The sequence below is a fragment of the Cetorhinus maximus genome, chromosome 22, assembly GCF_964194155.1.
Source record: "Cetorhinus maximus chromosome 22, sCetMax3.hap1.1, whole genome shotgun sequence".
NCBI classification, from domain to species: Eukaryota; Metazoa; Chordata; class Chondrichthyes; order Lamniformes; family Cetorhinidae; genus Cetorhinus; species Cetorhinus maximus.
Window position 1 is genome coordinate 69,210,487 of NC_135900.1, and position 24,527 is coordinate 69,235,013.

At 43.2% G+C, this 24,527-nt stretch overlaps 1 protein-coding gene across 4 annotated transcripts in view; it reads right to left on the reverse strand.

The window, feature by feature from the left end:
• The window catches only part of ipo8 (importin 8), a 121,631-nt gene that overhangs the window by 16,845 nt on the left and 80,259 nt on the right, over nucleotides 1-24,527 (reverse strand). For all 4 annotated transcript variants that reach the window (XM_078568502.1, XM_078568501.1, XM_078568504.1 and 1 more), the window contains 6 exons: nucleotides 16,356-16,521; nucleotides 15,022-15,182; nucleotides 10,584-10,709; nucleotides 8,804-8,870; nucleotides 6,095-6,220; nucleotides 56-153 (listed from right to left, as the gene is read on the reverse strand). In XM_078568502.1, the coding sequence (XP_078424628.1) occupies nucleotides 56-153; nucleotides 6,095-6,220; nucleotides 8,804-8,870; nucleotides 10,584-10,709; nucleotides 15,022-15,182; nucleotides 16,356-16,521 (744 nt within the window). The remainder of the gene's footprint in view (nucleotides 1-55; nucleotides 154-6,094; nucleotides 6,221-8,803; nucleotides 8,871-10,583; nucleotides 10,710-15,021; nucleotides 15,183-16,355; nucleotides 16,522-24,527) is intronic.

The following is a 24,527-nucleotide window of genomic DNA, read 5'->3' on the forward strand; positions in this document are numbered from 1 at the left end:
TGAGGATGTGAAATGCAGAGTCTAACTTTCTTTAGTTATCACCATAAGAATTTACCTTTTTACACAAGTTGTAAATAATTTCTACGTTTTTAGGATTAGACAGAAATGCATCCGTGTCTACGGTCACATAATTGTGCAAAAGAGGCATCATATCTGAAAGACAAAAAGAATAGGATTTCTGTGGTATAAGGATTTTCCATTATTGATCATTCTATACACCCACAATAATCATAGAATAATTTCAATGCAGGAGGTCATTTGGCAGTCATGTCTGTGCTGGCTCTCTTGGACAGCAATCCACTTAATGCCACTCTCTTGCCTTTTCTCCATAGCCCTCCAGCAATAAATTTCTCTTTTTCTACAGGATGTCCTGAAATCATGGAAGACGCTATATAAATGCAAGACTTTCTTTTTTCTTTTTAGAGAAACATTTCAGGGTGTTTCAGAGGTGGCAGTAAGGAAGAATGATGAAGAAAGGTGTTGAGAAGGCTCACCAACAGCCTGATTGAAGAAATGAGCTTTTTAAGATCAGAGTGAACCAGTTAGGGAAGGACTTACAAAGATAGGACTGAGACATTCTGAAAACTATGAAGCCCTGGCGTCACTGGTGGACTGAGGGAGGGTGGCATGCACAGGATGCCAGTGTCAATATCCTCCATGCACTGCAGTGTTACTGATTGTCTCCAGTTCTCATGTGAACAAATAAAATTCTTCTGCATCTGGATATGTTCAAGGACTTGGTGAACTGCATGTTTCCTTCACCAAAGATAAATTAAGCTCTATTTGCCCTGTTACGACCAGGTAAGGAGGGGTGAACTGGCTCCCCTCTATTCAACCTCCTCGGTTGGTCACAACAAAGGTTTAAGTTTGTTTTTAATGTAGATTTTCCTTTTCCAAATCAGAATGTATTTAACTACTTAAGCTGTAAGCACTAAGGAGTCAATCAAACAAGATTTTCTTAAGTCAATGAAAGCAAATTTATTAACCACTAAACCCGACAAAAAAAAATGAAAACGCAACGTCAAGCACTCAGCCCTCATGCAGTCACACACATACATAGGTATCAGAAATAAGGGGAGTTAGAGTCAATTAAAAAATGTAAAATATATGATTAGTTGTCCTTTGATTGTCCTTAAAGAGTAAGTTTTAAACGTTGTGGCCAATTTAGGTTAGCTGGTTTCTTGGATGCGGTCAGATATGGAAGATGATTCAATTATTTTGATATCTCTGCTCGCTGGTAGGTTTCTGGTAAAGTTGGCTTTTCAAGCTGGGCAACACGCTTATTCCACAAGAGAGCGAGGGAGAGCATGAGCAGCCCTCAGCTTGTTTCCTCTGCTGAAGGCTTTCTGGACACCACCTGTGTCTCTTGCAATCCCTCTCTAGTGGCTGGGCAGCCTTGCCTTGAAATACTTCACCCAATGCATATTCCCAAGACTTTTTGGATGAGCCAGTCTGTGGCAGCCGTTGCTTCAATATCCAGTAACTTGCATTTTTTTAATGTCTCTTCCTTAGGCAGTTATGAGTTTCGGTGGGTGTCTGAATTATAGGTAATGTCTCTCTCTTCACACTCTCTGGAGGGTGATTTGTTTGTTTCTCACCTCTGCCTTAGAATGTGGCCTTGCATTTTTAAGCAGCTTGCTCTGTCTCAGTTCAAATTGCAAAATGTCCAGTCAGTTGAAATTTGAAAAATCATATTTTCAAAAATGAAGGGGGCATAGCCTCGTGACACGCCTCAGGCCATTCCCTACCAGAAGAACCCAAGCAGTGGGCTAAAAAGAGTCCAGGTTGGCAGTTGGACTGCACAATCATCCTCTAAACACTCCTAGCCCCACAATTCTTCATTTTTTTGTTGTTACTTGTGCGTAAGTGTGATTCTTTATGTGGATAGATTGGTCTATTTGACTACTAATTTATAAAAATGAGGCAATTTATTGAACTAACAGAAAACACTGGAAATATCCAGCTGGTCAGGCAGCATCTGTGTCGAGAGAAACAAAGTTAGTCAGGTCAATGGCTTTTTGTCAAAACTGGAAAAAACAGGTTTTACCCAAGTGCAGGTCCAGGGAAAAAAACAAGAGAGAATATCTGATGGGTGGAACGTAGGAGAGATTAATGTAAAAAGGGATGATGGTTTAAGGCGAAAGGTGGTAATGGGACAATTAAAGAAACAAAAGATGGGTCTAGAGGTGGTGTGAACAGGAATAACAATCATTATCAACGGATGTTTCCAAAAAAAAAAAAATGGGGACAGTGACCATGCTCTGAAATTATTGAACACAGTTGAGTCCAAAGGGCGCTAAAGTGTCTCATGAAAAGATCAAGTGCTGTTCTTCAAGCTTATACTGAGGTTCATTGGAAGAACGTAGGAAGCCGAGGATGCAGAGGTCACAGTCAAGGTGAGACGGGGAATAAAAATGACAAGCGACTAGAAGCTCGAGGTCACTCTTGCAGACTAAACTGAGGTGGTCCATAAATGCTCACCCAATCTGCGTTTGGTCTCCCAATGTACGGCAGCAAATACTATACACTTAATTGAAAGAAGCACAAGTAAATCACTCTTTTATCTGAAAGTAGTGTTTGGGGCCCTAGGGGAGGGTGGAGGAGAGGGGGAAATTGAAGGGGTGTTGCAACTCCTGAGCTTGCACAGGAAGGTGTTGTTGCAAGTGGAGGGCATTGGGAATGATTGAAGAAAGGACCAGGGTGACAAGGAGAACACAGTCCATTCGGAATGAAAGAGGTGGGGAGAGGAAGACACATTTGGCTTTAGCATCCCAATGGAAGTGGCACAAATGACAAAGGGTGATCTGTTGAATGTGGAGACTGGTGGTGTGGAAGATACGGACAAGAGGTTCAGGGAGGGAAAAGGTACAGTACAGAAAATGAGACAGATACATTTGAGGGTCCTGTAAACCAGTGGAGCAAAATGCTCAGTTGAGGAAAAAGGCAGACATATCAGAAGCGCTGGTATAGAAGGTGACATCATCAGAACAGATGCATGAAAATGGAGAAATTGGGACAATGAACTAGAGTCTTTACAGGAAACAGATGGAAGTGCAGTAAAGTTAACTGTGGGTTATATTAGAAACTGGTTGTCAGCCTAGCCCCAGAAAAGGAGGCAGACAAGTCAAGGAAGGTAAGGGTCAGAGATGGGACGTGTGAAGGTGAGGATAGGGTGGCAAATAAAAGTAAAATTGATGAATATTTCCACAATATGCACGCTGTTATTTGCTGTTGCTCCAAAGTCATTGATTAAAAAAATAGAGGTGAGGAACGGGATTTGGGGAGGGCTGAAGCAAAGAATGTTCCACATATCCCACAAAATGACAGGCATGGCTAGGATCTGTTATGAGTTCCAATTTGAAACATCTTTTATTTGGAAGGGGTGAGTGAAATCAAAGGAGAAGTTGTTCAATGTGAGAAAAGTTCTGCCAGACAGGCGGATACGAACAGATTGGGCCTCTGTGCAAGGCAGAAGTGGAGGGCCCTGAGGCTGCCCTGGTGAGAGACAGTTTAGAGGGATTGGGCATCCATAGTGAAAAGGAAATGGTTAGAGCCAAGAACTTGTCAAACTGGCAGAGGACAATGGAAGAGTTACAGATTTTTTAAAATTTGGTCATGTGGTGTGGACTGCACTGGCATGGCCAACATTTATTGCCTACCCCTACCTCCCTTGAGAAGTTGTTGGGGAGTTGCTTTCTTGAACTGCTGCAGTCTAAGTAGTGTAGATACACCCACAGTGCTGTAATGGAGGCAGTTCCAGGATTTTGATCCAGCAACAGTGAAGGGATGATGATAAAGTTCCAAGTCAGGATGGTGTGCGACTTGGAGGGGAACTTGCAAGTGATGGTGTTCCCAAGTATCTGCTGCCCTTCGAAACGTCAGCGATCATGGGTTTGGATGCTGCTGGCGAAGGAGCCTTAGCTGCAGTGCATATAACTGGGAAGAGACTGGGTGAGGGAAAAGAAAAGTTCAGACAAGAAATTTGTTGAATCTCACCAATGCCCCATGGCTATATTTCCACCTTGATTTTCAACTATTTGAGATCCCCAAGTTTCATTATTATGACAATCAAAGCCCATTCAAAACCTCTCATATTAGAAATAAAAACCATATCCTAAGAATATCCTTATGGAAGAGTCAACTACACGTTGCAAATTTAAATGGTCACTAATCAACTAGTGGTTATATGCAATTTTCCTGTAGCTGATTTTGATAGCAGTCTGACAGAAAACAGCCAATCATAATACACCTGTAATAATGCCCTTTCACATTTGTCAAGTTGCTAAATTGCCACTTAACTGGTACAGCTGATAAAAGACTCAGCAATCCAGCTGAGGAGTGTAATTGACACATAATGGCTCCATAAAAATAGAGACAATGTGATTTGTCTGTAAAGCTCCAGTTTCCTGAAAATGAAAACCCCAGTTCTAACAGTTGTGTGCCTGTCTGAAAAGATGCTGCAGCCAAGGAGAGTTTCCTGTTCAAATCAGAGACTAGGTGGAAAAGGTGATACACATATTGTGGATTTTTAATGACAAACCTACAAGACTGAATGTCACAAGTTCACTTTTAAATGACAGCCAACAAAGTGATTTCCCAGCCTGAGAACATTGAGCTAAGGTGATTGACTTGGGCTTGTACTTCCTAGAAAGATTGGAGGATTTAAATACATGGATCTGATCCTTTCTTAAGATTAAAGACAAACATCAAGTAAGATGATGGAATAAAAACAAAACATACTGAAAACACTCAGATCAGACAGCATCTGTGGAGAGAGAAACAGAGTTAACGTATCAGCTAAATGACCTTTCATCAGAGCATTTTTTCAGATTTCCAGCATCCATGGCATTTTTGTTTTCATTTTAATATAAAAAGATGAATGCTTGATATGACAGTGTTTGGTAGAACACAGGAGCACTGAAGAAGCGGTGAGTGAGGCCACAGCAGGAGAGGTTTTAGTCCTTACAATGGACAGGGGAGGGGCATGGGGAGCAGAGGCATTAAAATTTCAAAAGTCTGAAACCTGACCCCAATCTCTGTCTCGAACAAGCTCACAGTGAAGGATGGAAGGCTCACCTGTTCTTCAGAGGTGTGGTTTGACTATTCAGCCAACCAGTACGGTTAACGTGCTTATTTCAACCAGGCAAAACAACAATGTCACAATTCTTTCTGCTGTGGACAGAATGAATGCTACACAGAATGCCTGCGTTCCCTGTTTTATTCAAGATATCAGTTTTTAAACATAGGCTAAATGCATACTCTGCATATTTAATTTTCTGAACCTTTTTATATTCATGGGGTAAAAAATTCCTCGTTCAAGCTAAAATATATCTCGCATCAATCGTTTTTGTACTGCTAAGATTGCATAATCCTTCGGCAACAATTTCAAGTTTGGGCAAATGGGAAGGGCTGAACTGCACTTGAAAGTCACAATGTATTATCTGATTGGCTGTTATTACTGGCTACACGTTGAAACTATTAAAACATACCAACATTACTAATGGCATATTATTGCAGAGTTCATTAAAACCTCTTCTAGGATATCCTTCTTATAGCTCACTTCCATTCAGTTGGAGAGTCACTTTTCATTGACATGTTCATGGCACAAGTCCAGATGATTTTCTCATAGTCTTTATCAAACCCTGTACCAAGCTCAAAACAGTCTAAATAAGCAACATTTCTGACATCCACCTTAGTCTGTGAACAAGACTTTTAGTGCAATGATAATACCAGACGGTAAGTCTTATTTACTTAGAACCATAGAGTCAAACAATCAGAATGGTTACAGCAAGAAGGAAGCCATTTGGCTCATCATGTCTGTGCCATTAGCTTATGACTGCTTTCTCATTCAAATAGATACCAGAAGGAAAGTGGGTTGCAGTATCACACAAGAGGATTTCAATCTGGTTAAAAGCACAGGACAACTAAATGGTTTAGCAGCGTGGGATTACCAGGAATTTGAATCCTCCATTGTATGGATATTACTTTGCTTGATGCTTTCATCAAAGATAAATTAGGTATTTGAAGTGAAACCTTTCATTACAACATACAAGTTTTTTTTAAATAAAATATCCAAATGAATAATTGTGAATACCTGTGAAATATTCAAAGCAGTCTTGCTGAAGGACTTCATACAGAACACCAAGAAGTTGCCACATATTAGGAGATATTACTTGGCATGTTAAGCTATATGCTAAGGACAGAACCTCTTCATAGAATTCTGGAGCAGGAAGAAAGCAGGGATTATTGTTTAAAAAATCTCATACAAAGGAAGAATTATTACATGTTAATTTAACAACCGATAAATTAATCCCAATATCAGAATAAAAACATTGCAAGATTACAGGTCATTTTATTAAAGCAGAACAGTACTATAAAAGGAATTTCACAAGCAGTCCAACAATCACTTAACACTGAGGTGTTGGATAAGCGTAAAATATTGAGGAATGATAGAAGGCATTATATGGTTAATATTGCCAGCCGCAGCTCAGTGATAGCACTCTCGTCTCTCACCTGATCGCATAATTTAGACAAGGTGTAGGGAACCCCTGGGGGCCGGATCCAGCCCATTGTACTTTTTCATCTGGCCCGCGGTGTGATCTCAAAAAAATATATCATGTGCATGTGACACGTACGTCTCCGCCATTTTAGGCCTTGCACTTTCCAGCCCATCTCCTGAGAGCTGTCGAAATCTGGCCCCCTGCCCCCTGTGTGCTGCATTCTGGGCCAACCACCACCAAGTTCTGATGCCTGAGCCTTGGCCACAGTCACCATATGCCCAGGCTGTAGGGAGAAAGCGAGGCCCGAGATCCAAGAGCAGGACTGCAGGGCAGGGGCAGGAAGCCGCCGACTGCCAATCGGGTGGTGAGGTGCGAGTAACCCGGGGTGGGGGAGAAAGGGAGCAGGACACCCGCCCTCCCCCTTCCAGCTCCATTGGTGTCCCAGGACAGGGGCTGAGCCCCTGCAGACTGAGGAAGAGGCCCATGCTCCAGGCCCAGGTGCAGCCTCCGACTGGGTGTTGGCCAGAGCCTTGGGTTGTTGAGTCACTGCCCTGGGCTAGTTTGGGCTGAGACAGAGTGGGAGAGGAAAGGGAGAGGAGAGACAGACACAGAGACAGAGACAGACAGTGGGAAAGGGGAGAGAGAGAGACAGACAGACAGAGTGGGAATCGGAGAGAGAGAGACAGACAGAGTGGGAATTGGAGAGAGAGAGAGAGAGAGACAGAGTGGGAATTGGAGAGAGAGAGAGAGAGAGAGAGAGACAGAGAGTGGGAATTGCAGAGAGAGAGATAGACAGACAGACAGAGTGAGAAAGAAGAGAGACAGAGACGCACAAAGTGGGAAAGGAGAGAGAGAGAGAAAAAGAGAGAGAGAGAGAGAGAGAGAGAGAAGAGCCAGTTGTGAGTAGCAACACCATCAGTGTCAGCAGACATAACAAGGCTCATTAGGGAAAAGCAACTCAGCCATTGCATTAAAGCACTGGGTGAGTTGAACACTTCTGTATTCTCTCTAAAAATAAATTAAATTAAGTTGGTTTTTAATGTGTGTGGGGCCTGTAACTGATTTAGTCTAAGTCCTTGGTAAGATGTTAAACTAAGGCCTTGTCTGCCCTCTCCCAGGTGGATGTAAAAGATCTCATGGCATTATTTCAAAGAGCAGGGGAGTTCTTCCAATGTCTTAGCAAATATATATCCCTCAAGCAACTTCCACTAAAAACAGATTCTCTGATTATTTATCTCTTTGTTGTCTGTGGGTTCTTGCTGTGCACAAATTATTTGTTATATTCTCCTACATTATAACATGACAATACTTCAATAAGTGGTTCATTGGCTGTAAAATACTTTGGGCATCCTAAGGCTGCGAATGGCTCTATATAAATTCACTAAGTCCCCATTTTAAGTTGTTCCGCTTTAACGTCAGTCAGTTAACGGGGCCTGTATTTGCATCTAGTGGCAGGAGTTTTGTTGCAAAATCGTTTGGTGTCAGGTCTGACCTAGGACCCAATTGGCACAATTTTGGAACAGCCTCCGTCATTCCCTCTCACTGCCAACCCTTTGGTCTGCGGCCTCTGTCACTCCCTGACCCTCCCTCTCGCTGCCACCCTCTGGTCTGCGGCCTCTGCCACTCCCTGACCCTCCATCTCGCTGCCACCCTCTGGTCTGTGGCCTCTGCCACTCCCTGACCCTCCCTCTCGCTGCCAACCATCCAGCTTGTGGCTTACCTCCTGCAAGCCAAAGCTGTTCTTCCTACTTTACGCCAATCATCTCCAGAAACCTCGTGCACAGCAAAAAGGGTTCAGGAAAGGGAAGCGGCAAGGGGGGAGCGGGAGTTTCTGCGAAAGGAAGGGTCCACAGCGACCAGGAGGTGGAGTGTGTGATGAGCGGAAGATTTGGCAAGCAGGAGATCAGTGAGCTCCCGGAGTTAAGTAGAAGTCAGCATATTAATTTTATTAAAATTTATTTTATTTTAAAAGTTATTTCATTTACTAATGAAATACTTTACATTGCTAAATTCTGACAACTTACAAGGTATGATGTTTTAATTTTTTTTTCTGATGAGAAAGGTCCTACAGAACCTAACCACTGGGAAAATCTGATCTGCTTGAAGTTGTTTCACTTAAAGTTGCACTTTTCAGGAACACAGCTGCACTTCATGTAAAGGTTTACAGTGCAAGTTCTTTCTTAAACATTCTGTTAGGTTTTTGTGTGCTGACAGTTAAAAAGATGCTAACATTTATATAGCCTTATCGGGATCCAATTGCTCTTTAAATAATAAAAGTTCAAACAACGGTGCTTTGACTGTACCTATTACGTGTTTCTGAAGTACTAGTCCAATGACCTGCAAACAGATGCCCTCGAGCTGCAGTGTAATCTAGAGGATGGGGTGGAAATGGAGGAGGAAAAAGATGCGTACTGTTACTCTGGGATAAACAGGTAGCAATCCAGATGAGTAAGCAACAAAAAGATCCATTTACTCAATATAGCTGCAAGAAGTTTAACCTTCTTTTATGTCCAATTGAAGGATCCGCAACTCTTTAAAAATAGGGATCAAATTTCTCAGAATTAAGGGTATAATGAAGCAATTTGTTTTAGCATCAGGCCTTGGATGAGCTCTTTAAAATAAAAACATAGCCTTCTCTGCCACTGGAAAGTATAGCACCTGAGTTGCAGTACTAAAACGTCGAATCTGCTGTACTACCCAGTGCTAATTAACTGATGAAACCTCCTGGAACGTCAATTACAGCACACCTTTTTAAAAATTACCAAAAACAGCAAGCAATTTAAATGTTACATTGAGCAACAAGGATTGAGCAGAAGAAATTGAGTTAAAAGAAATTCATCAGAACGGTGAACAAACAATTGCTCAATGTCATTATTTCACAAGAAAAGTTAGAGATGAGGAAAGACCATTTGACCTAGCAAACTTCCTCACTCAATAAAACACAGAAACGCTTTTCCTTTTTGAGAGGTCCTTTCTGGGCCACATGCTTCTGTCTCACAAAGCTGAGTAAGTGGGCTGATCTGGACCACCAGCAAGTTCACATTTTTTGATAACAATTTGTCAAGTACTTCGGGATGTTTCACTACATTAAAGGCACTAGAGAAGTGCAAGTTGTTGTTGGTCAATGCCTCCCTGCAAAAGCAACGTAATGTGCCAAGTAAGTGGAGCAAGGTGAAAGGGCTGGGGCGTAGTGGGGCCAAAGTTGAGGAAGTGACTGGACAGTGTGTGGTAGGAAAGGTAAATATATCAAAAAAGAGAATTGACAACAGAAAGGCATCTGCTGCAGAGAGTAATACTATCATGCAGTGAACCCAATCGTGCTTTTGTCTTGAAGACAAGCTGGCAGATTGGTAATGTTTTTAAAATTGCTTTTATTTGTCCATTGAGCAGTCAATAGTCTGTTGTGTGAAGGAAATAGAACCAGCTTTGAAATGACGACCTCGGTCTACGGACGCTTGGAACATCAGGCAGTGAGGAACACCCAAACCTTTGCCCTTCTGGGAAATAAATCGGGCTGCTGGACTTGGACTGTTTCCTTCCAAATAGATTTTCATTTAGTGAAGCATAGCTTTCCATAAGGTTTGCACCTATAAACTTCAAGTCTACCTGCTGTTTGTGTAACTGTGTACACATTTTGATTGCCACATTAAGCCTGATCCCATCGCCCAACTCTTTTCCTTCCTTGTCCACTTCACCCCTTCAACATTCCCCTCCTCACAGAGTACCCTTATTTCTCTCTTTTTCCATATTTTCCCTCTCGTCCTGTAACGTTGTCTTCTGTTTTCTTCCCTCCCATTCAAAATTACTGTGCTATCAAATTCCTCTTTTGCTACTGGTCAGGGCTCAATCATTCCCCCTCCGCACCAAAAAAAAGTTGCTCATGGATTCCACCTGCTCCAAGCAAGAATATTGTCCACCATTTTCACTACACCCAATAAATGTACCAAAGTCGCAATGCCAATGGCCTCATCTCTTTCTTCCAATGCACACATCAGTCACATTACATTTTTGTTCTTTTCACAATATGATGAACCTCACCATCTCAACAGTAAATGCTCTCAACCAAACAAAACTGTCACTGACCTCCTTGTGAGCCTCCACTACAGTCAAGATGGTGTCTATAGTGTTCAGGATACCCATAGCCATCACTGTCTTGTCCTCTATCTCTTCATATGCGTCACTCTGGAGGACTTTGCTGAAAGTCATGGCCTGAGAAGGAAAACAAAAAGGCTTGCATTTACATACTTTTTTTTGGAAGTTTGCAAGTGCCAAAACTATTTCAGAGGGTTCATCCTGCACATACTACACATAAAAGTTATTGATGACAGGTAAGAGGGAGTGCTAATGGCAGCAATATCCAAAGCATTAAGAAATCAGTGTAAACTCAGGAATCTATGACTCTCACTTTAGGATGGCAGCTGGTCTGAACACAGTTGCTGCCCTTAATCATCACTCCAGCTATCCACTAGTTGCAATGTAACAAAAATCATGGTGCACTGATACCAATGAGATTTTTTTATTCAAAGGATGTGGGTATCGCTGGCTAGGCAAGCATTTATTGCCCATCGCTAATTGCCCTTAAGAAGGTGGTGTTGAGCTGTCTTCTTGAACCACCGCAATCCATGTGGTATATGTACCGCCACAGTGTTGTCAGGGAGGGAGTCCCAGGATTCTGACCCAGCAACAGTGAAGGAATGGCGATGTATTTCCAAATAAGCATGGTGAGCGGCTTGGAGGGGAACTTCCAGTTGGTGGGGTTCCGACGTATCTTGTCCTTCTAGATGGTACCAGGCATGGGTTTGGAAGGTGCTGTGTAGGGAAGCTTGGTGAGTTCCTGCAGTGCATTGTGGTGCACACTGCTGCCAATGTGCGTCAGTGGTGGAGGGAGTGAATGTCTGTGGATGAGGTGCCAATCAAACAGACTGTTTTGTCCTGGATGGTGTCAAGCTTCAAGTGTTGTTGGAGCTGCACTCATCCAGGCAAGTGGAGAGTATTCCATCACCCTCCTGACTTGTGCTTTGGGGAGTCAGGAGGTGAATTACTCACTGCAGGATTCCTAGCATCTGAGCTGCTCTTGGAGCCACAGTATTTATATGGCTAGTCCAGTTCAGTTTCTGGTCAATGGTAACCCCCCAAGGTGTTGCTAGTGGGGAGATCTCATCTCATCACTCATCTCATCTCTGGAGTTCAGCTCTTTTGTCCATGTTTGAACCATGGCTGTATTAAGGGTCAGGAGCTGAGTGGCCCTGGTGGAACCCAAACTGAGCATCAGTGAGCAGGTTATTGCTGAGCAAGTGCCGCTTGATAGCACAGTCAATGACCCCTTCCATTACTTTACTGATGATTGAGAGTAGACAGATGGGGAGGCAATTGGTCGTAGCTGGGCAATTATCCACATTGCCCGGTAGATGCCAGTGTTGTAGCTACACTGGAACAGCTTCGCTCCAACACTAGCATCTACCTGGCATTGTGGAAAATTGTAAGAGAATAGCAGATGCACTATAGGTTCCAGCCATACATAATATTTTCTGATGTCCAATTCAAATTCTCTTGGCTGGGAGAGCTTTGTGTCTCTTACTAATTTCAAATCCTTCCACAGCCTCTCCCCTCCTGGTCTCTATAATCTCATCCAGTCCCAGAATCTTCTGAGAACGACCTTCCTCCATCTCTGGCCTCCTCTGCAACCCCATTTCTTTCATCCAATCACTGCTGGCCATGCTCAGCACATCAGCCATGACTGTACTAAATTGTGGCGGGACAGGTTCCAAGGGCCAAATGGCCTACTTAACCTCCTATTCTTATCTAACATGCCTTCAGCCGTCTAGGCGCTAAGCTCTACAATTCCCAACCTCAACCTCTCCACCCCTTTATGACACCGATTAAAACCTACCTTTTTTTAAACAAGCTTTTGGTCACTAATTCTAATATCTCCTTCTTTGGTCAGCGTCAACTTTTGTCTAATTAGGTTCTGACTTGGGTCATCTTAGATTGTTAAAGACACTATCATAAATGCAAACTGTTGAAATTTTAAGTGCAGCAAAAGTATGGGTGGGAGTGCTGCAATGGTAATACATTTAAATAAGGTTTAAAAAGTGATCAATGGATCCCTTTAAGTACCATCTAAAGCTAGTGTGACACCTTCCTGGAAATTGGCGCCATAAGCAATGACATAAATCTGGCCAGCTAATGTGAGATTGAACCTACATCCCAGCCATAATTTAGTGCTTAGGTCAGGTTATTTAAATTCAGCAGCATTACTGTTATTACGGGAACTACATGCATTACTGACATTTTCAATAGAACTAAAACTCATTTTTTTTGGTGATCACCCCTTACTATCCCTGGTCTCACACTGCTGAGTACTGGCTCCATTCCAATGATACTCCATAGTGTGCATCTGCTGCAGCCATCCAGAGAGCCACAAAAACCAGACTTTAGTTGACAGGTCTAGGAACCACTTGCAGTTCCTGTGTTGCTTGCTGGCTACTACTGCATCAGGGAGTTCATGGTTATATCTGCTCATGGAGTCAGTTACTGACTGGGGAAATGAAAAGTGAGGCCTTGAACATTTCTCTAATTGTAGTCTATCCAAATGGGAGAAATACTTTTGATAATTGCCCTTTGAAGCATCTTGGGACGTTATATTCCATTAAAGACACTATATAAATGCAAGCTGTTGTATAGTTACAAACAACTTGTCAAAATTGCAGTGTTCATTACTCAAAACATTAAACTCGAAATTACTTGTACAGCAAGAACTATTTAAAGCTTGATTCAGTTGCTACAACTCACACCTTGGAATTCAAACTTTGAGAGTTCAAAACCCGCTCCAGAGACATGAGCACTTAATCTCAGCTGACACATTAGTGCAGTACTGACAGAGTGCTGCATTGTCAAGGTGCCTTCCTTTGGATGAGGCAATACAGCTTGGCCCTGTGCATTTGTTTAGGCAGACAGAACCACAGAATCTAGAATCAGGAGGCCATTTTGTGCCAGCTCTCCGAACAAGCGATTTACCCAGTCTCATTCCCCCCTCTTCTCCCCATAGCCCTGCACATTCTTTCTTTTCAGATAACAATCCAATTCCCTCTTGAATGCCTCAACACAAGAGGTCTGATGGTAGCATTATAAAAAAAGAGCAGGGTGTCCAACGCAACATTTCCCCTTCAACCAACACCACCAAGAGATTATCTGGCTATTTGTTTATTTTGTTTGCGGAATCTTTCTATGCACAAATTGACCTATAACACCAATGACTGCATTATAAAAGTGAGACATCTTAGAATAAATGCTATATAAATGCAAGTTATTTTCTTCTTTCAACAATTCTGTGCAATAACTTCCATCAGATGACTAGAAATTAAATAATCATTATAGGCTACTTTTAACTTAACGCAGCAACAGATTTATACAATAACTTTTCATAACATGGCTGCAATACCAGAAAATTAAAAAACAATTACTGTGCTACAATGTTATTTGATAGAACCTCTTAGTTGGGAGGGTGAAATGGTCTTGGCTGTTGGCCTTATCACAACTGATATCAATGCTTTAACCCAGACTATTTAGATGGAAGGCAGGCATTTCCCTTGTTGGAAAAACTTCTTCACATTTTTCATCATTCATAAGTACATGATTTTACAATGTGTGAACGCTGCAAATCACGTGCACTACCATTTTGATCCACAACACTGGAGCTGTAGTACCAGAAGAGCACAGTTTAAAAGTGGTCAGTCTTAATCTTCAACAACCAACAGATGGGCTAACACTATTTGAATCAAACCCCAAGGAAGCAAAATAGAGTGTGCTTAATTTTGGAAGGAGAAGTTTGGGTAAAAAGGTAAGATGGTCAGAGTTAATAAAAAGAAAAAAAAAATTGGCAACAATGGGGGAGCGTCTCAGCTACTTTCCCTCTATGCACTTCACTCATGAAACATGGGACTCTTGCAAGCAAAACTGCATGCAAGCCGAGGCAATGGAATTCAAAATAATCACAAACAAAAAAGACTTGCATTTATATAGCAGCTTTTGCAACCTCTGAACATTCCAAAGTGCTTTACAGCCAATTAAGTACTTCTGAAGTGTCATCATTATTGTTGGAAATGTAGCAGCCATTTGGTACACAGCAAGCTCCCATGAACAATAATGAGAAAATGGCCAGATAACCTATTAAAAAAAGTGATGTTGCTCGAGGGATAAATATTGGCCAGGGCAGTGGGGTGAACTCCCTTACTTTTCTTTGGAATGTTGCCAATGTTTTGCATCCAACCGAGGGGGGAAATGAGCTTTCAGTTTAAAGCCTCAAGCAAAACATGGTTGCACTGCACTGAGAGTGCTAGGGTAGATTATCTCTGGATTGAGACATGAACCCATGTCCTTCAGACTCAGAGGTCAGAATGCTACCAATGAGCCAAGGTAGAAACATTACTGCGCACTTCAAAGAGACAATCATTCAACTAAAGGATCAAGTCATTGAACTGCCAACGCTGTTAATAGATCCAAGTCTCAGATATGTACTTACTAAATGCTGTGTCATGTCAACAGCAATAGTGGTCATCTCCTCACTGTATTCACATATCATCTTCTGAATGACGTTGGTGAGATCATCATTCTCAGTTTCTCGGACAACATGGAGCAGCTCTTGCATTACTGGCCTAACTGATGGTTTTATATATTCCTTAGCTGGAAAGCAAATATCAATGTATTAACTACAAAGTGTTTTTTTAGTTTTTTGCTTTCACAGCCTCAGTTGTCACTGCACTATACAACTGGGAACAACAATTTGTGGATAAGCTACGCTTTCCCTCATTAATAATGTATTTTTTCTCCACAGTAATGCAAACTCAGCTGAAAGCACTACTGACTTTTGGATTGGGTTTGTAGTTAAGAGCAGACAGATTCCAATACTTAGTCATGTGAACAGCAGCCAGTTGAAGATAGACTACCAAGCTATACCATCCAACAGGGATGTTCCCAATTGAGAGTTTGCAGTACAGTAGGTCTTCTGAGGCTATTGGATCTACATCATTAGCCCCTTTCAGATAAGAGGGATAACACACTGAATTGAAATATCCAAGGACAAGAAGTATTGAGACTTCTACTCAGCTCTCCATCTGGTCCACTGTTCTCCTAGGCTGCTAATACTGATGTACCTGCAAGGTGAAAACTGACCCTATTCACCAGTGTAAAAATGTATTTAAGCAGCCACATTACTATCCTGTACTCTTCTGCTCTCCAACCCCCAATCAGCACATGCAATGGCCAGCACGAGACCAGGAGTCAGGACAATCAGCACTGTTGCACTTTATGCCATTCAGTTCTAATTTGGCATGCCCAGCAGCATAGCAAATATCAAGTCTCGGTGCTGCTGACAGTGAGAGGGGAAAGCAGAGGCCTTTACATAAGCCTGCTGATTCTAAATGAAGTAATAATAGTGACTGTCTTTCTCTGTCTAATCGTGAAGTACTCTGCACCAGGCATGTAAATGGACTAATAGACACTGTGTTCTTTTAGACTTCAGCAACAGCAATCAATGCCATCACTCCGACCCAGAACCATTTCTATCAAAGCGTTTCTGCGCTAGTGCAGTCGTATAACAGAACTGTCATATCACCAAAGGTGCCAATAGTTTTTAGAGTCAACTGGAAATGGACTCTTAAGAAAAGTTCTAATATCAATCAATTTTTATTTAGCTACTCAAACATAAAAATGTATCCTGGCTTGCTTGAATCCAAATACTTGGTCAAGGATCTGAGCAGCTTATCACATGTGTCAGACAACTAACAATGATAACCAGCCCAAACAATTGCAAGAATTAAAGGTAACACTTCAGTGCAAGTTCTCTCTTTGACTCACCTTGATCCTGATTACTTATAAGCGTCTGCAGAGCTATGGCAGCTTCCACTTTGACTGGCATCTCTTTATCTTCAATTAAACTCTTTTTTGTCAACTCAACTGCATTTCTTAAGTTGAGATCATTTGTGAACTTCAGATTGCAAAATGAATGAAGAACCCAGCAAGCCTAGAAGCATTAAGTCAGAAGCAAGAAAAATAAATCAGTTTTATTTGAAACGGGTGACTGTGTATTTTAAAAGAAAAATGGCTAGAATAGATTTTGTCCATTTTTGGGCAATTACATGCATGTCACTCTGTGGCTGAAGAAGGACCTGACAGTTGGGAGTTGAAACATTTCAGTAATTTACAACAGTGGCTGTTTTCCAAAACAGTCTGAGAATATTTCTGTTCTGAAGGAGTGATGCGGACTCGAAACGTTAACTCTGTCTTTCTCTCCACAGATGCTGTCAGACCTGCTGAGCTTTTCCAGCAATTTTTGTTTATGTTTCAGGTTTCCAGCATCAGTAGTATTTTGCTTTTATCTTAGTGACAATATTTCATTAAGTTACTTCAATTGCTTCACCCACAGTCTATCAATGTCAAGGATGAGAAAGGTGAAATGCTCTTTTACAAATAAGCTTTTCAAAGCTGATCAGATGGTGACACATCTTCGCATCAACAGAGATGAATTGCTGTATTTAAGAGAAAGTATTTTAAAATGTTCTTCCAGTTTTTTTTTCCCCCCCCCAGAGTGTCCAAAACACAGAGACACTTGAAGAAAATGTAGATAGTGGAATTCTACTGGAAAAGTTGAACTTTTATTAAGTATTCAAATTGGCATCTTAGACCAGGCTGATCCAACTCAAATCAAGATGTGTGCAAGAGTTCAGTTGCAAATCTTCCTAAAGACGTTTAATGCTAAAATGTAAAATAGAGAGTATAACAAACAACTTGCAGTGAGTGGAGGGATTTTCATTGCTATTTGGAGTGCGAGAATGGGGGATGAGTATGGTTCCTGTGAAATGATTAAATCAGAAGATCTTGCCTGGTATTGCACCTTTTCACAATGGCACTGTTTATTGTTGGGATGCTCCATCTAAAAGAGGGCAGCTCAAAAGCATGACAGACTAAACTGTCTCTGTTAACTGAATTTTTACTACTGTATTGGTCTCTGCATCAACACACAAAAAAATGCTTACATGGGTGGGTTATTCTAACAAATGGAAAGTTCATGCAAAAACAAAAGAAAACACAATTGTGGTCATGGAGTTATACCAAGATTAGCGTACAATGGCCAATTTTAAATACAGTTATTAAGTTATATGATTGCCAGGTGGAAAGGCACAATATTGGAAAACAAAAATTATTTCCTGAAAAAAGCATTGATACTTTACTTTAATTAACCAAAGGTCTGGCACTGATGGTAGAAAATATGGCAGCCTGATATTTATTTTAGTGTGTTAAGGATAAATGCATAACTTAAATGATGGAAGTTAAAGTTCAAAGAGAGCCTATAGTAAGAAGACTATAGAATCTCATGGTAAACAACTGACCTAATAAAAAATTTTCAGATGATTACAAATGAACATATACAGTTACAAAAGAGCACTCTCAGGTTACTCCACTCAATGACAACACTTTGCTTAAAAAAAATCTATGGGCCTGAGCTGCACAGGCCAAAATATTCAGGTTTGATTCCCAGGGTATGTTGATTTCAGAGAGGGTAGCTGCTGCAGTAGTAACATTCACTTCATGCCTCTGGACTAGAGAATGGGAGGAGTGTGGAACGGGGAGGCAAGCTGACCTTGTCCTCCTTTACGCCTCTCCGAACAACAGTCAATGGATAGCAATTTAATGTGTCCCGATCTCCACCCGGCGGTTTCTGCTAGAAAAGGTGCATCCAAGGACAAAATCAGGCTTTGCCATGATACCCTCCATGGTCAAGTTGCTTGCTAATACCTGTAAAACAGGTGAAAGGCCACTTGAACAAGTTACCAGAAAATATTGGTGCTCATGGTTCCACACACCCAACAAGGAAGCAGGATATTAAGCAGAGGAACAGAAAAACTTGGAGGGAGAAGAAATTCCTGAGATAAAAGCAAAAAACTGCAGATGCTGGAAATCCAAAACAAAAATAAAAATACCTAGAAAAACTCAGCAGGTCTGGCAGCATCTGCAGAGAGGAACACAGTTAACGTTTCGAGTTCGTATGACTCTTCAACAGAACTAAGTAAAAATAGACAAGAGGTGAAATATAAGCTGGTGGGGGGCGGGGGGACACAGGTAGAGCTGGATAGAGGGCCAGTGATAGGTGGAGATAACCAAAAGCTGTCATAGACAAAAGGACAAAGAGGTGTTGAAGGTGATGATATTATCTAAGGAATGTGCTAATTAAGGGTAGAAAGCAGGACGAGCAAGGTACAGATAGCCCTAGTGGGGGTGGGGTGGGGGGAAGGGATCGAAATAGGCTAAAAAGCTAAAACAATGGATGGAAATATATTTAAAAATAATGGAAATAGGTGGGATATTAGGGGGGGATAAAAAAAAAGGGGGGGGGGGGGGGGATGATCGGAAAGGGGGGTGGGGATGGAGGAGAGAGCTCATGATCTAAAGTTGTTGAACTTAATATTCAGTCCGGAAGGCTGTAAGGTGCCTAGTCGGAAGATGAGGTGCTGTTCCTCCAGTTTGCGTTGAGCTTCACTGGGACAGGCCAAGGACGGACATGTGGGCATGAGAGCAGGGTGGAGTGTTGAAATGGCAAGCGACAGGGAGGTCTGGGTCATGCCTGCGGACAGACCGAAGGTGTTCAGCAAAGCGGTCACCCAGTCTGCGTTTGGTCCCTCCAATGTAGAGGAAACCGCATTGGGAGCAACGAATGCAGTAGACTAAATTGAGGGAAGTGCAAGTGAAATGCTGCTTCACTTGAAAGGAGTGTTTGGGCCCTTGGACGGTGAGCAGAAGGGAAGTAAAGGGGCAGGTGTTGCACCTTCTGCAGTTGCATAGGAAGGTGCCGTGGGCGGGGGTTGAGGTGTAAGGGGTGATGGAGGAGTGGACCAGGGTGTCCCGGAGGGAACGATCCCTGCAGAATGCCGCCAGGGGATGTGAAGGGAAGATGTGTTTGGTGGTGGCATCATGCTGGAGTTGGCGGAAATGGCGGAGGATGATCCTTTGAATGCGGAGGCTGGCGGGGTGATAAGTGAGGACAAGACATGTGTCTGGGAGGGAGAGGAAGGTGTGAGGGCGGATGCGCGGGAGATGGGCCGGACACGGTTGAGGGCCCTGTCAACCACCGTGGGTGGAAAACCTCAGTTAAGGAAGAAGGAAGACATGTCAGAGGAACTGTTTTTGAAAGTGGCATCATCAGAACAGATGCGACGGAGGCGAAGGAACTGAGAGAATGGGATGGAGCCCTTACAGGAAGGGGAGTGTGAGGAGCTGTAGTCGAGGTAGCTGTGGGAGTCGGTAGGCTTGTAATGGATATTGGTGGACAGTCTATCACCAGAAATTGAGACAGAGAGGTCAAGGAAGGGAAAGGAAGTGTCAGAGGTGGACCATGTGAAAATGATGGAGGGGTGGAAATTGGAAGCAAAATTAATCAATTTTTCCAGGTCCAGATGAGAGCATGAAGCAGCACCGAAGCAATCATCGATGTACCGGAGGAAGAGTTGTGGGAGGGGGCCGCAGTAGGACTGGAACAAGGAATGTTCCACATACCCCATAAAGAGACAGGCATAACTGGGGCCCATGCGGGTACCCGTAGCCACACCTTTTATTTGGAGGAAGTGAGAGGAGTTTAAGGAGAAATTGTTCAGTGTGAGAACAAGATCAGCAAGACGGAGGAGAGTAGTGGTGGATGGGGATTGTTCTGGCCTCTGTTCGAGGAAGAAGCGGAGAGCCATCAGACCGTCACGGTGGGGGATGGAGGTGTAGAGGGATTGGATGTCCATGGTGAAGAGGAGGCGGTAAGGGCCTGGGAACTGGAAATTGTTGATATGATGTAGGGTGTCAGAGGAATCACAGATGTAGGTGGGAAGGGACTGGACAAGGGGAGAGAGAATGGAGTCAAGATAGCAAGAAATGAGTTCCGTGGGGCAGGAGCAGGTTGACACGATCGGTCTGCCGGGACAGTCCTGTTTGTGGATTTTAGGTAGGAGGTAGAAGCGGGCCGTCAGAGGTTGCAAGGCTATTAGGTTGGAAGCTGTGGAAGGAAGATCTCCAGAGGAGATGAGGTCAGTAACAGTCCTGGAAACAATAGCTTGATGTTCAGTGGTGGGGTCATGGCCCAGGGGGAGGTAGGAGGAAGTGTCTCCGAGTTGACGCTCAGCCTCTGCGAGGTAGAGGTCAGTGCGCCAGACAACAACAGCACCACCCTTGTCAGCAGGTTTGATGACAATGTCAGGGATGGACCTGAGAGAACGGAGTGCAGCAAGTTCAGAGACAGGTTAGAGTGGGTGAGAGGAGCAGAGAAATTGAGATGGCAAGCATGACCCAGACCTCCCTGTCGCTTGCCATTTCAACACTCCATCCTGCTCTCATGCCCACATGTCCGTCCTTGGCCTGCTGCATTGTTCCAGTGAAGCTCAACGCAAACTGGAGGAACAGCACCTCATCTTCCGACTAGGCACTTTACAGCCTTCCGGACTGAATATTGAGTTCAACAATTTTAGATCATGAACTCTCTCCTCCATCCCCACCCCCTTTCCGATCCCCCCCCCAACTTTTCCCCCCCCCAATATCCCACCTATTTCCATTATTTTTAAATGTATTTCCATCCATTGTTTTATCTCTGCCTTTTAGCCTATTTCGATTCCTTCACCCCACCCCACCAGGGATATCTGTACCTTGCTTGTCCTGCTTTCTACCCTTAAATTAGCACATTCCTTAGATAATATCATCACTGTCAACACCTCTTTGTCCTGTTGTCTATGATATCTTTTGGCTATCTCCACCTATCACTGGCCCTCTATCCAGCTCTACCTGTCCACCAACCCACACCCCACCCCAAACCAGCTTATATTTCACCTCTCTTCTATTTTTACTTAGTTCTATTGAAGAGTCATACGGACTCGAAACGTTAACTGTGTTCCTCTCCGCAGATGCTGCCAGACCTGCTGAGTTTTTCCAAAGAAATTCCTGACCAAGATTCACTTGAAAACTTCAAATGATGTTAACATCTTTACTAAGGGCCAAATTTCCAGCATTAAACTATGAAAAGTTATAATCCAGTTCAATACTATAAATTCAAATTTGCTTTCTTCCTTACAAGCAGATGACAGTAAAATTAGAATATTGTTTATTAAAAAAAGGCATTTACATAGCAGTATTAACAAATGTAAACACTACATTATCTTGTATAATATTACGATTATGGAACTGGGAACCAAACAGGAGTCAATTTGGTCCTTAGATGACTTGACAAGTTAAAGTATCACCTCGTATGATACTGAATTGTAGATGAGAAGGGAGCCAGCTTTGATCCTTGGCCTCAGCTGAGATTGCTAATCTCAGATGGAGTGACAGCTAGGCTTGGCCTCAGTACTTCGGGGTGGGGGTGCGCGGAGGTTGGGAAATGATTCAGGGTTGCCATTTATGTGTGTACAAAGTACAACTTGCTGATGTGAGTTGAGAACAGGTTGGGCTCATTTGCGATGGCCTCACAGTTAAACAGCACGCCAAACCCCAGTGGCTCAATTTATGCATAAAGTAACAGTCACTTGAGCCAGGGAGCAGAGGGCTGCAGGTGACCTTGAAGGAATATCTAGTTATTCACTCTGCACACTGTCAAGTATGATTTTGTTTCAGCAAAGAGCCAGCACAGAAAAGGGGAAAATTGAATAAAGTAAAATTCTTGTACATTTATAATCTGTGTGGCAGCCTTCCATCCTCTAAAACTATGGTTTACACTGTGGCGGTCAACTCTGTGTTAAGCATTGCCTGATGTGGCTCAGGAGCCTCGCTCTGGCATGGCAGTCCCTGCTGCATTTGCTGCAGAGAAAGACAGTGGTCTGAGCTTGCTAAGCTTCTCAGTTCTGCTCGCCTCTTCCAATGCTCTTGCAGTCAGCCTCCAGAGGTCACAGCCATCAGCGATTGTCTCCTAGTTGTCAGTATCAATGTTCACCATCTTCCTATCCCGCTTACAGGTGTCCTTATTGCTGGGGTATGGATGCCCAAGAGGTTGTGACCCAGTGGCCAGTTCACTGTACAGAGCGGAGCGCGGTAGATAAAATTGAGGAGTTACAGGTGCAGATTGCCAAGTGGAAATACCATGTTGTGGCTATAATACAGGCCTGGACATTAAATATTTCTGGATACAAGGTGTTCAGAAAAGATAGGAAAGGGAGAAAAGGGGGAGGAGTGACAATATTGATAAAAGGAGAGAATTGTAGTACTGGAGAAAGAGGATGTCCAAGAGAGGTCAAGGACAGAATCTATTTGGATAGAGCTAGGGAACAAAAATTGTACAATTACATTGTTTTGGTGTATCTATAAGCCAACCAGTGGAAAGATGTCAAGGAACAAATTTGTAAAGAAATCACAAAGAGGTGCAAAAATTATTGGGTAGTTCTAATGGGGGAGTTTAATTATCCAGCTGTAGACTGGGATAGCAGTATTAGACAGGCAGTGAGGGGCAAGGTTCCTAGAGTGTGTTCAGGAAAATTTTCCACAGAAGTATGCTTCCAGTCCAATGAGAGGCACTGCTGGACCTGGGAATGAGGTGGGCCAAGTGTGGAGACAAAGCCCCATCTTCACATTGAGGATACCCTCCATCGTGTTGTGTGGCACTACCACTGTGCTAAATGGGATAGATTTCGAACAGATCTAGCAACTCAAGACTGGGCATCCATGAGGCACTGTGGGCCATTAGCAGCAGCAAAATTGTACTCGAACACAATCTGTAACCTCATGGCCTGGCATATCCCCCACTCTACCATTACCATCAAGCCAGGGTATCAACCCTGGTGCAATGACGAGTGCCAGGAGCAGCACTAGGAATACCTAAAAATGAGGTGTCAACCTGGTGAAGCTATAACACGGGACTACTTACATGCCAAACAGCATAAGCAGCAAGTGATAGACAGAGCTAAGCGATCCCACAACCAACAGATCAGATCTAAGCTCTGCAGTCCTGCCACATGGTGGACAACTAAACAACTCACTGGATGAGGAGCCTCCACAAACATCCCCATCCTCAGCACATCAGTGCAAAAGATAAGGCTGAAGCATTTTCTACAATCTTCAGCCAGAAGTGCCGAGTGGATGATCCTGGCCTCCTCCAGAGGTCCCCAGCATCTTCAGCCAATTCGATTTACTCCACGTGATATCAAGAAACAGCTGAAGGCACTGGATACTGCAAAGGCTTTGAGCCCTGACAATATTCTGGCAATAGTACTGAAGACTTGTGCTCCAGAACTTGCCACACCCCTAACCAAGTTGTTCCAGTACAGCTACAACATTGGCATCTACCCGGCTATGTGGAAAATTGCCCAGGTATGTCCTGTACACAAAAAAAAGGGACAAATCCAACCAGGCCAATTACCACCCCATCAGTCTACTCTCGATCATCAGTAAAGTAATGGGAGGGGTCATCAACAGTGTTATCAAGTGGCACTTGCTTAGCAATAACTCGCTTACTGATGCCCAGTTTGGGTTCTGCCAGGGCCACTCAGCTCCTGACCTCATTACAGCCTTGGTTCAAACATGGACAAAAGAGTTGAACTCCTGAGGTGAGGTGAGAGTGAATGCCCTTGGCATCAAGGCCGCATTTCACAGAGTGTGGCATCAAGGAGCCCAAGCAAAACTGGAGTCAATGGGAATCAGGCGGAAAAACTCTCCGCTGGTTGGAGTCATACCTAGCACAAAGGAAGGTGGTTGTGGTTGTTGGAGGCCAGTCATCTCAGCAGGAGTTCCTCAGGGTAGTGTCCTCGGCCCAACTATCTTCAGCTGCTTCATCAACGTTCTTTCTTCCATCATAAGGTCAAAAGCGGGGATGTTCACTGATGACTGCACGATTTCAGCACCATTTGTGACTCCTCAGATCCTGAAGCAGAACATGTCCAAATGCAGCAAGGCCTGGACAATATCCAGGCTTAGGCTGACATGTGGCAAGTAACATTCGCGCTACATAAGTGCCAGGCAATGACCATCGCCAATAAGAGAGTATCTAACCATTGCCCCTTGACATTCAATGGCATT